At 34.4% G+C, this 12,781-nt stretch overlaps 1 protein-coding gene and 1 non-coding gene across 2 annotated transcripts in view; both read left to right on the plus strand.

Annotated features, from left to right (window-relative positions):
- Positions 1-12,781, plus strand: part of MRPS35 (mitochondrial ribosomal protein S35) — a 39,074-nt gene that overhangs the window by 16,076 nt on the left and 10,217 nt on the right. Inside the window, exons 6-7 of the mRNA XM_069490215.1 lie at positions 2,149-2,258; positions 4,283-4,352. Of these exons, the coding sequence (XP_069346316.1) occupies positions 2,149-2,258; positions 4,283-4,352 (180 nt within the window). The remainder of the gene's footprint in view (positions 1-2,148; positions 2,259-4,282; positions 4,353-12,781) is intronic.
- On the plus strand, positions 371-477 carry LOC138397658 (U6 spliceosomal RNA). The gene has a single exon (XR_011235791.1). It is a non-coding gene; the product is annotated as a U6 spliceosomal RNA (small nuclear RNA).

Here is a 12,781-nt window from a genome sequence, read left to right on the forward strand (position 1 = left end):
TGTAAGTTTAAAAAATTTTTTAATTTAGTGTTAAACACTATTATGATTTCATTAAAGGGAGTTTTAAAAGAAAAAAATCACTACCTTCTCACTATCCTAATGTAAAAACTTCATATGTCTTTCTGTACTGCCTCTGTATACATGCATATGTACATATATTTGCATAATTATAGTAATGTAGGTATATTTTATTATTTTCGTATAAGTAATTCTCCATATTGTCAGTAATAGGAGTTATAAAATGTCTTGTTTTGTCTATCAGGCCGATAACCTGGTTGTTGATACATATTCTTCCCAGGGCACTATGGTATTTTACATTGTCTACAACTCATAGACATTCTCTTGGATTAATACTTAATAGTCAATATTCGTGCTTGCTTCGGCAGCACACATACTAAAATTGGAACAATACAGAGAAGATTAGCATGGCCCCTGCGCAAGGATGACACGCAAATTCGTGAAGCGTTCCATATTTTTTTAACTTCTGGACCTGTTAAACTTTGGATTTTGAAATTTAATATTTGTGCTAGAATTCTACTTATATGAAAATAATTAAAATTTATTAAACATTTTATTCAATATATATATAGCCAGAGTCAGATTGAACTGGTATTTGTTAGTGTCTGAGTTTTAGCATCATAGCAATCTTGTTGGTTTAATATGATTAGCCCAAATCTAAAGAAGTAAAACTGAAGCTTACAGAAATCAGTAACTTACTCAGCCTACCTAATTAATGGAATCACTGAGGTTAAAACACAAGTTTTATAACTTCAGGCTTTACCTCTCCCATTAGTCTTCTCTTTTTACATTGTTTCTCATTTGTAAGATGATGTCTTCATTGCGCTGACAATTTTCTTTTTCAATTTAGTTGAAAAAACCTCTGAAATAAATTTAAAAGTATTCCATTTAATGCTAAAAAAAAATAGTCAATATTCATACTACTTGAGTTCTTTTTAGAAGTACATTTATATTTATTTATTTTCTATTTTCTCTACTTCAGATAAAAAATACACAGTGTATTATTAAAAAACAATGTATCTTCCCTTTTTAAAATTTATGTATTCACTCAGCAAATATTTGTTGCATGCTTTTTAAGTGCTTGTCTATTGCCAAGAACAAAATAGACATCATTCTTGTCCTCAAGGGTTTTGATTCAGTGGGGAAAGTGGGAAAATAAATAGGTACTATACTGTGGCGTCTTGAAGGAAGCGCAGGGTTATTGAAGCTAGAGAGAAGAACCAAATGGAATTTCAAAATCCTATTTAGTCTTTTTTTTTTCCTTATACGGTTACAGCTCTTTCTTAATGCTTAATGCTCTCCATGGAAAGTTAGTCTATGCTTTACCTTATTTATTAAATAACTGTATTCTAGTGTGTAACATAGCCTATTTTCCAAGGTCAAACCTATTCATCTCTAGTTTTGAAGATAGTTTCAAATAAATTTGAAAATCCTTGCATACAAAACTGCTTCTTGACATTTCAAGGTGCTCATTAGCATATTTTCATTCTAAACCCTACTGGCTTAAAGAACCCAATTTAACTCAGTATTTCATAAATGTATTCAACAGAAAAATACTTCAAAAAAAAAATTCTTAGCCTGTGGGACTAGTATTAACATTTTGAGAAATGTTCAGCTGAATTGTTTCTGATGTTTTGATCCTTCCCTGACGCTATATTCCAGCTTCCATGAGATACCTGTAGCTTTTAATGTCCCTAATCTAGTTGCAGTGATATAGGTCTCATAATTACATGGTAGGAATTCTTTAAAGCTCTTATGTTTTATCCGTTTATTTCTATATTCCAGCTTTACTAACACTAATTGAGTTTAATTCCATTAGTGCTATTCATAAGCACCATAATTTCATTTATTTAAAAGACGTGTCATTAGCTCTTTCAGGGAAGGTACTAATGCCCAGAACTTTCAAAGAACTTCAAACAGTGTGTTCCCTTCCTTTTTTTTTTTTTTCATGAGTAAGATCAGGCTTCACAATGTGTGCCAACTGCTAACTCTGTATAGAGAGAAGTTTTAAAAGGTTTCTTTTTAGTGGGTTTAATGTTAATATAAATAACATTGCTACTTTTTTTTCATTAAAATGACAAAGTATATGAAATAATTTTTTTCAAATAATTTTTCTTTTGTGTTTTTAAGGTTAAACTTTCCAGTTTGAATTTAGATGACCATGCAAAGAAGAAACTTATTAAACTTGTAGGAGAGCGATACTGCAAGACCACAGATGTGCTTACCATCAAAACAGATAGGTAAAGAAAGAAAAGTTCAGCAGACTGGCCACTTGTGGTCCCTTATTGTCCTCCAATCCCCTGGCAGTTCTTTGTAAAGAAATTACATTGAAGATGGGAGTAGCCCTTTCTTATATCAACTTAGTGGTCAGAGATGTTGTATACTTCATATTTTTAATATCCTCACACTTGCCTACTGTTGCTGTGATCTTTATATACAAGGAGAGGCTTGCTTAACTAAGTTAAGTTGATGTCATTTTTAATCTTGATTTTAATATATCCGTGTATATAAAACTCAGGGAAGATGTTAAAAGAAGGTAGAAGTATGATTTGCTAATGATTAAATGGATTTTTACAAAGTCAATGTATGTAAAAATCTTATAACCCAAAATTTAACTTATTAAATGATCTATGTGGAAAATTTTCAAGGTACTTTTGTAAATAAGCAGAATTTCAGGGCCAGTTTATAAAAGCAGTATTCAGTTTTATCGTATATCCATTTATAAATTAGATCATTTTCATTTGAGATAATGGTTATTGGTATATATTTACTAAATGGCTGCTGTATTTCTAGAATTATATTTGGGTTGTTTCTAAATTATTTCAAAATATAAAAGATCTGCCCTTAGACAAAAGCGAGTGGGCCGATTGCTCTCTCCCTGCCTATCCTAGTTTCTAAGCTTTTGGAGGTGTCAGTATCGATTAGGTCTTATATCACCATTGTTAGTGGTGGGAAGGAGGAGGCTGACAGACATGCAGAGATGGCAGCGTGTGGAGGCAGGAAAAGCTTGGGAACCATGGTTTTTGATTATTACCATATGGGGAAAAATTGATTTGAAATATATTGGGAATAGTCCTTTACTATCTTTAGATAATGTTGTATTTTTAGTTCGTGCAACTTAAAAAATACCTTTAAAATGTTATTGTTGGCCGGGCGCGGTGGCTCACGCCTGTAATCCTAGCACTCTGGGAGGCCGAGGTGGGTGGATCGCTCAAGGTCAGGAGTTCGAGACCAGCCTGAGCAAGAGCGAGACCCCGTCTCTACTAAAAATAGAAAAAAATTATATGGACAACTAAAAATATATATATAGAAAAATTAGCCGGGCATAGTGGCGCATGCCTGTAGTCCCAGCTACTCGGGAGGCTGAGGCAGGAGGATCGCTTGAGCCCAGGAGTTTGAGGTTGCTGTGAGCTAGGCTGACGCCACGGCACTCACTCTAGCCTGGGCAACAAAGTGAGACTCTGTCTCAAAAAAAAAAAAAAAAAATGTTATTGTTTGAAATTCTTTAAGTATACAATAATGTCGCTTTTGTTTCTAGGTTTATAAGTATTAGTGTGTGTGTGTTTTATAGTCATAACTATTGAGAGTAGAGAAATTTTAAATAAACTTAAGTACAGAATAAACAGTATAGTTAGAGTCATTGGTCACATGATGATTTTATTATTTTATATTTCAAGTGATTAGAATTGTTTCCTTTTCTGTATTATTTTATTACCCTAAAAGCTTAACATACCATCTTATATGTATGTAGAAGTTTTACCTAACTTCAGGTTATTAGTTCCATTTTAAATATAGCAGCAACAGTGTAGCATTGTATAGTGTAGTTCATTTTTAAAAGAATCACCTCTGGGGAAATAAAGATTAACGTTTAGGTTAGCGTCTATCATCTGTTTATGTCTACCTTTTAAATGAACTCATCAGATATGTTCATGCTGTCTGGTAGATTATTAGCACTGAGATGGTGAAGGAAACTTGGACTGGATATAATCGTACTAAAAATAGCATAAAGCTATTATCAATACAGATTACTCCATTACTGATATGAAAGCAAAGAGATACTCTAAGATAAAAGTAACACCGGTATTCAATATCCTCAAGTAATGAACTACGTAGAATATTTTTATTACAAAAACAGAATTTTCCTGAAGCAGAGAAGGAATACCTGAAAATGTTATCTTCTGTATGTAGTATATTATGTATTTTGCAAATTATTCCATGTACTGAGTTTTTAGAATTTTGACTTCCTACATCTTTCTCTTTAAAGGTGCCCTTTAAGGAGACAGAATTATGATTATGCAATGTATCTACTAACAGTTTTATACCACGAGTCTTGGGTAAGTGTGTGTGAATGTTTAATGATTTTGTTAGTGTAAGTTAGATGTCAGCCTTTCAAAATATTCTGTGTGGCAAGTACTCAATTGAGTATTTTATGAATCTAAGCATATATGAAGTGTCATAGGTAGCTTCTGATATTAAAGGTGAGAATCTTGAAATAGATTATTCAGTCCACCTGAGAACCTTATTGAAATCATCTATGTCTACGCCAGGCACAGTGTCTCACACCTGTAATCCCACACTTTGGGAGGCTGAGGTGGGAGGATCACTTGAAGTCAGGAGTTCAAGACTAGCCTGGGCAATATAGCAAGACCCGGTCTCTACAAAAAAATTTAAAAATTAACCAGGCATGGCGGTGCATACCTGTACTCCCAGCTACTGGAGGGGCTTGAGGCAGGACAATTGCTCGAGCCCAGGAATTTGAAGTTACATTTGAGTTTACAGTGAGCTATGATTGCATCACTGCACTCCAACCAGGGTGACAGAGCAAGACCTTGTCTCTTAAAAAAAAAAAAAATCATATGCCTAAAAGCCTTTAAAATTCAGAGTTTTTGACTTTGGTTTTTTGTTTGACTTTGGGTGAAAGTTCTCAGTTATGAAGAGAGTTGTCATCATCTGTATGATTTAAGAATTTATATTAATAATTCATCCTGTTTTTTAAGTAAGCTGTAGAACAAAACTCCAAAACTTTATAAAAGGTATTTTAAATGTTTATTAAAATTTTTAGTTAACACATAGCCTTTTATGTGAACATTTGTTAGGGACAATTAAAGGAAATTAATGACAGGTTGATATCCCTTATGTAAAATGCTTGGGACCAGAAATATTTTGAATTTTGGAATTTTCCAGATTTTGGAATATTTGCATACACATAATGAGCTATCCTGGGGATGAAACCCAAGTCTAAACATGGAATTTATTTATGTTTCATATATACTTTATAAACACAGCCTGAAAGTAACTTTATATAATATTTTTAATCATTTTTGCATGAAATAAAGTTTTGACTGCAACTCATCACATGATGTCAGGTGTGGAATTTTCCACTTGTGGCATCATGTCAGTGCTCAAAACGTTTTGGATTTTTGAGCATGTCAGATTTTGGGTTTTCAGATGGGGGATGCTCAACCTATATTTAAATAGTACTAAAAATAGTCTTGTACCTGAATTGATTGGGTTTTAGTTTAAGTATATACATTTATAAGCAAGATTTTGCTATGCTTGAACATTAACTCATCTGATTTAAAGTTGGCAACTAATATGTTTAGGTAACTCAAAGTTTTAAATATTAATTTTAAAAATTAAAACTATTTCAGATATGCATACAAATTAAATTTTTTATAGCTTGCCCAACGTAGACAGTGAACTCAGGACAGTGAACTCAGTAGCATTTCATATTAGGAATATTTGAAGGAGTAGAAATAGCTGGAGAAGGGGGTCACTCTCTTTAGATGTTCAATGGACTTCATACGAAAGAGAGCTTAGATTGATGTTTTTATGACTCTTAGAGATACAACAAGGTGGAAATAATAGTGAGACAGATTTCAGTTCAATAAGTGAGAACTTCCTAAGAGAGCCATGGAAGATGCAGGGAGCTACTTTGATAGGTAGAAAATGTTTTATTCATTGGCTACTTAGTGGAGATAGGTAAAAGAAACATACTCCTTGGATAGATAGTGGATAGGGAGTTAGATTACAAAGCCTTTGGAACCTCCTTTGAGCCCTGAGATACTGTGATTCTGTGAACACATGCAGCTATTCACTAAACCCCTCACAGCATTTCATTGGTATTAATAATAGAACAGTTTTAACACAAGAGGATGAGTGGGAAGTGAAAGGAAAAAAACCTTATTGTGAAATTAGTGAAGAATAAAAAGTAGCTGGTAGCCCTTCTCTTCTTTTGAGGCATTCTCATTATCATAATTCTTCCGGATTTTCTAGTTCCTGGCTTTAGAAGCAACATCATAATAGCAGTTAATCTCTGTTTCCTGTACAATTGATTTTAGAAATGCTTTTGGCTTAAAATGATTAAGTTCCCTTTTGAACCAGCAATATGGCTGAAGTAGCTACAACTTTATGGCTGCCGCTTAAGGAGTTAATAACAAACAATAAAAACCAACCAGTTTTGAGTCTCTTATTTTGCCAGCAGCCTGTAAAATGAATTTGCCCCAAAGGAAATGACAGGCATAAATAAATTCAGTGAAAGTTGATTTATTGGATTCTTTCTGTGGTTCCATGACATAAAATCCAAACAAACTTGTATTCTGGATTCACTCAAGAAGCCTTTGATCTTTAATGCTACTTACATTGATGCCAGGATAAGTAAGTATATACAACTGTCCAAAGCAGATAAAATTAAAAAATTCCTATATTAAAATTGGCTCTTGGTCCTTTCTAAACAAGTATCATCAGAAAGAAGCTTTAAGAGAACGTAGATGAGCCGTGAAATTTTGCAGAGCTGGTGGAACAGAATTTTTATTAAATTGAAATTCTTTTTTCTTCACCAACATGAAATTCATACTTGAAATTGATGTTACCACCTGGTATTTAATCAAATATTTAGAGAGCCCCTTTTTAATCTATTGCTTTATTTTTCATAGGCTAGCTTCTGAGCATTTAATATCCAAATATGTGTTTCCCTGGGCTTTTAAACTGTCCCTTGGAGGTTACCTCTAAGTAACACTGAAAGGAAAGTAGTTGGTAGTTTTATGTAGCACATAGTACTGAAACCCCTCTGAAAAAATGTTCATCTAAACTTCAGTATGAGGATGCTTCTGTTGTATACTATTTAAAACAGTTTAACTAAAGAGGTATCAAAGTAGACTTCAATAAGCATAGACTTCACAAAGCATAGGCTTCAGGCACACAGGCTTAGGTAATTCTTCAAAGAATGATTATTGCAGTGTTAGTGCTAGGAAGGTAATAAAAGACAAATGTTCACTAGACCAGTTATCCTTCAGCAGTTTAAAGAAGCAGAGAGACTTGTAGAAATTTGGTTTACTTTTTCAGTATTACATGTCGTTAGCATAGGAGTGAATTAAGTTTTAGCCTTTGGAGCCACACGTATGTGGATTTGAACGCCAGGTCCATTAATTAGTCCTTGTGTAACAGTCAGCCATTTAACCCTGAGGCTCAGTTTTCTTCTAATGTTTTTTGGGTGGATGGAGGAGAATTTACACAGTGTCTGGCAAATAGTGGGCTCTCAGTAAATGGCTAGTAATATCATTAATAATACTAAAATGAAGAAAAAATTTTTTCTTAGAATTTCAAATTCACTTATTCCAAGTTTCTATATACAACTTGTATTTAATTTGACAGTTTATACAAGTAAAGTCAGATCTATACCTTCCTGTATTTAAATTTTTCGAACATGTATCCTACTCACAATCTGACGTAACCAATAACAAAACTTCCTTAATTTTAACTTTTTCGTGATATTCTTTAATTTAAACCATCCACAAGGGATTAGGTTAAGAAATGATTGATTGAAACATTTTGCATAGTGACTTACACAAAAGGTAGACTAAAGCACAAACACTGGGGCAAGGAAAAAGCACTTACTTTAGAAAACATAGAGATCTGAAATAAAATTTCAGAGGTCCTTAGAGGATTTTGATATTGAATTACTGATGGTTGCTTTTTTTAATTTTAAATTTTTGGCTCTTATTTGGATTTCATGACAGTCTTATTGCCAAAACTTTATCTAGCTTTGTAATAAAGTGATTCTGAAAAGTCATGTTACAGAAATTTCTAAGATAATTGTACACTCACTAAGAGTTCATTTTTAAAGGGGACCTTATTACAAATATTTGTGATAAAAATGAATTCTTTTGCAGAGCCATAATCACTGTTTAATCTGTGAGATTTATGAGTTCATTGTGATTGTGTATGCTCATACACACATGCCTTTCCAAGGTCTATTAGAGAACACTTGAGCAACATTTGCTGTGTTGTTTACTCTTTCTTGTATTCAACAACTACATAGTTCTTGTGTACAAGGTATGGTGCTAGATGTTGGTAAAACTCTCAAGAGTAATGACCCTCTGCCCTTATGTGCCTTGATTTCTGTAGGGAAACTGATGGTTATAATATAATCTATTGAACCAGGTAATGGAAGTGGGCACATACTGTTATGAGAGGCACAGACAAGGATTAATTCTCCCTGAAAGCTTCATAGGAGTGGTGGCTGGTTTTGGAAGATGAGTAGGAGTATGCAGTAGAGACATGGATGAAGAACTTTCTAGGCCTTATGGCAGAAGTTTGGTGTGACCAGGACATAGGACTCACAGGGCAGAGGTGCAGGGGATGAAACTGGCAGTGAGTGAGAGGCAGATTGTGAAACCCATTGTGTAGCTTATTTAGAGTGTAGATTTGTAACCAGAGGGCAACATTGAGCTGATGTAGCATTTTATGAGTTGTTTGAAAATGTACCTTTCACTATTTTAGTGCTTAGGAAAAAGTGAACCATCCTATGTCAAATGTCAAGTCTACTTTCATTAAAAATGGCAGATGTTTGTTGATTGCCTGTTATTTGCTTGGTGTTGTTGGATATGGGGGTTAATACATAATGGGAAAAACATAATCTCTAATTGACGAACACTGTAGTGGAAGTAAGTGGGTTTGGTAATAAATATTGCAAAAGCGTTAAGGGTTGTCGTAGTTCAGGCTACTGTAACAAATGACCATAGATTGGGTGGATTAAACAACAGAAATTGATTTCTCACAGTTCTAGAGGCTGGGAAGTTGGAGATCAGGGTGCCAACATGGTTGCCTTAGGGTAAGGGCCCTCTTCCTGGTTTCCAGATGGCTGTCTTCTTGCTGTGTCCTCACATGGCAGGGATCAGAGAGAGAGGAAGCAAGCTCTTTCCTATCTCTTCTTATAAAGGCCCTAGTCCCATCATGAGGACTCCATCCTCGTGACCTCATTACCTCCCCCAAGCCCCATCTCCAAATACCATCATATTGGGGAATGGGGTTTCAACATAAGAATTTGAGAGGAGGGGACACAAACATTTAGTTTATAGCAAGAATTGTCTAATTCCCTATCTCTACTTGTTCATTTCTTATATATCCTTCAAGGTTTTAACCTGCCTTGAGCCTCTTATTCTTTGTCTGACCCTTACTTTGTATAGGATTTACAAATTAAACTACCTTATTTTACTTTCTAATTATTGGTCACTAGAGCACTTCATTACAGGCATTTGTCTTAGTCACTGTTTTGTTCTATGTATGTTTTATTTTTCTAACTAATTGTAAGGCCCTCATTAGTAGGGATCTGACCTTATATTTTGTACTTCATAGTAGCTGGTCAGTGCTAAGTAAGAACACTAAATGTTTAATAACAGCTATTGAAACATTGCTTATCTTTTGAATTTACATAAATGTAGACTTTTGAAATAGAAGGTTTTCAACTCTACATACATTCTAACGTAAGATGACAAATCAACAGATAAACTCTCTTTTCAGTAATATAAAATGGAGCACACTTGTTAGATGTTAGCAATAATGAACTTACTGGTATAGATTATTAATATTTATTAGTAAAATTATTACTAATAGTCAAAAACTTTACTCTCAGTTTTAAGAAATATCTTTGCAACAGTTTGAGATAACAGTTTTCATAAATGTATGATTTGGATTATGTGTAGATAAGGCTTGTTTTTCATTTGATTATTTTTTAAAAATATTTAAAAGAGACTGTGGTAATACTACATTGTTTTGGAGGTTGTCCATAAATTTTTATTTCCATGAGTTTCTTTCATGATGTAATTTACATTTGACAATGTTAACAGAATTTCCTTTGGCCAGTAACAGTAAAGAGTGACACCGTGTTACAGTTTTACTTGATTCCAGACACATATATCTGCCTTTGTTCTAAAAATGGATCTGTGGTGTTGCTCTGAGAGTCAGCTGTCTGTGTCTGACTTTCTGACGTTCTTTTTGAATTTCTGTGCTGTTTCAAATGATCACCTTGATTAACACAAAAAAGGAAACCAAAAAGGGGGTGAGGTGTAGGAGTTGTTCCATCTTTTAAAAGTGCTTCAAAGTAAGTGCTTCAAAATGGTACTTTTTTTCTTTTTTTAACACAAAGCATTTCGTGTGGCCACTCATTTTAAATTAGTGCTAACTTTGAAGATCAGGAGTTAAAAAACTTATCTTACTATAACCTCTTCATTTTATACCTCAGGAAATTAAGACTTAGAGGAAAGATTAGGTACTTTGCCCAAGGTTATAGAGCTTTTTAGTGGAGGAACAAAGACCTGAACTGCAGTTTCAGAGCTCCATATTCTTTCCATGGTATTATATTACTTAGTTTTGTTCAACTTTGACTTTCAGAATGTTATGAAATAAGAGATGAAATCAAATCTGCCTTTAACTGCTTAGTTTGCTCTCTTCTAAAACTTAGCAATTGACTAATTGAAAATTCGTCTATCTCTATAGCCTGTTTTCAGCTTGGGGTTCTATCAGCATCACCTGTGAAGCTTTTTAAACTGCAGATGCTTCTGAAAATACAGAATCAGAATCTGTAGCTGTGAGACCCAGGTGTATACGGTTTGAAGTCTCCACAGGTGATTCTGGTGCTGAGCCCTGATTGTGAATAATTTCCCCAGCCTTTAAGTGTTTGTTCATAAGAAAACTGATTAGAGAGTTGGGCTATCACTTTAAAAAAAAAAAAAAATCTTTCTAGGCATATCACTTTCAAGGTGATTTTTGTACACATATAGGTTCAGAATCCCTAATTTGAAAATCCAGAATCTGAAATGCTCCAAAATCTGAAACTTTTTGAGTACCAACATGACGCTCAAAGGAAATGCTCATTGAAGCCTTTCAGATTTCAGATTTTCAGATTAGGGATGCTCATCCAATAAGTATAATGCAAATATTCCAAAATCCAAAAGAATTCGAAGTCCAAAACACTTGTGGTCCCAAGCATTTCGGATAAGGAGTACTTGACCGGCATCTGGTATCAGCTGAGAGTAAGGGGTGGGAATTAGGACGAGGGGCAGGAAGAAATGGGGGGATTTGTCTCTCATACGTGCAGCGGAGTTTAGACTTACGTGGAGGGCAGTGGACAGCTGTTGTAGACCCTTAGGGTGGGATGATGCTACGTTGAAGGTGACAGTCTCATGCCTCTTTGCCTTCAGGTGAGACCTCTTTTTATTGTATAGAGACCTTTAAGAAAAACTCATGTTCTTCTTTCCCGCCCAGTGGTCATAAATCTGAGGGTTATACTGTTTTCCTTCTCTCTTGATACCTAAGTTACCAAATCTTTTCAGTTTTTAGTTTTTAGATATCTGTTAAAACTATTTCCCCCTCTTTATCCCTACTGCTACTGCCCTAGTATAAGGTCTTCATCATCTTTTACCTGCATAACTGTAATCGCCTTCTGATTGATTTCCTTGTCTCATCCACCTTCCATATTACTATCTGTGGTACCACAGTCCTTTATAAAATCCTTCAGTGGTTCCCCGTTCCCTAGAATAAAGTCTATACTCCTCAGTATGTCATTCACAGCAGTTTACTGCCTCATCACCAGCTGCTCAGGAAACAGGTTATGTACCCTGTACCTCAGCCATTATGGATATAATGTGTTCTTTCATAACTTGGCGTATGTTATTCTCTTTGCTTGCAATCCTTTTTTCAAATTGATCAGCCCTGTAAATTCATATGAATCCTTTAATACACCTCAAATGTAACCTCTCTTACCTGTTTCCTGCCATCCCTTTTGCCTCCTCCTGTTAGCATTCCTTCTATTACTTTTATAGCAATTGCCTGTGCACGTGTCTGCTCTCCTCATTAGACTGTGAGATCACTGAGGGCAAGAACTGTAGGTTTCATTCATCTTTATATTTCCAGCATCTACTTCAGTGTCTGGCATATTTGCGTTCAGTAAATGTTTTTAAAACCTGATCTAAATTGAATTGCATTTCTCTACATATTCAGTTAAAAATTTAGCTTTGGTAGCTGAGAGAACCGACAGTAATTTTTTTTTCACTTTTTTATGAATATTTGCCTCTTCCCATTTTTTATGATTTTCAAATTACATGGGATTTTTTTTTTTTAATGGCTAAACTGTTTTCTCTCATACAGCACAAGGCCTTACTTGTAATCATGAGAAGTGGAATATTACTATGATTCATGTCCTAGGCAAAGGGAATTGTAAATAAGACGGTAGGAGTTGACAAATTTGTCTGTTTAGTGGAGCAGATATTTCTTTGCTTTCTATTACATCAGAATACATTGGCCATTGCATGAATTAGCTGTTATGTTTTTCTTTGTATTAAATTTATGTTTACAAGGAGACAAAAAGATGATAGGTTCAAATTAAGTTATTCTTTTGTTCTTTTGATATTCTTTTTAACATGTCTCTAGGTTCCTTAGAACATGTTGTTCAGACACTAACAAGCAGTGTGGTTTTGGGCAAATT

The sequence above is a fragment of the Eulemur rufifrons genome, chromosome 16 (genome assembly GCF_041146395.1).
Source record: "Eulemur rufifrons isolate Redbay chromosome 16, OSU_ERuf_1, whole genome shotgun sequence".
NCBI lineage: Eukaryota > Metazoa > Chordata > Mammalia > Primates > Lemuridae > Eulemur > Eulemur rufifrons.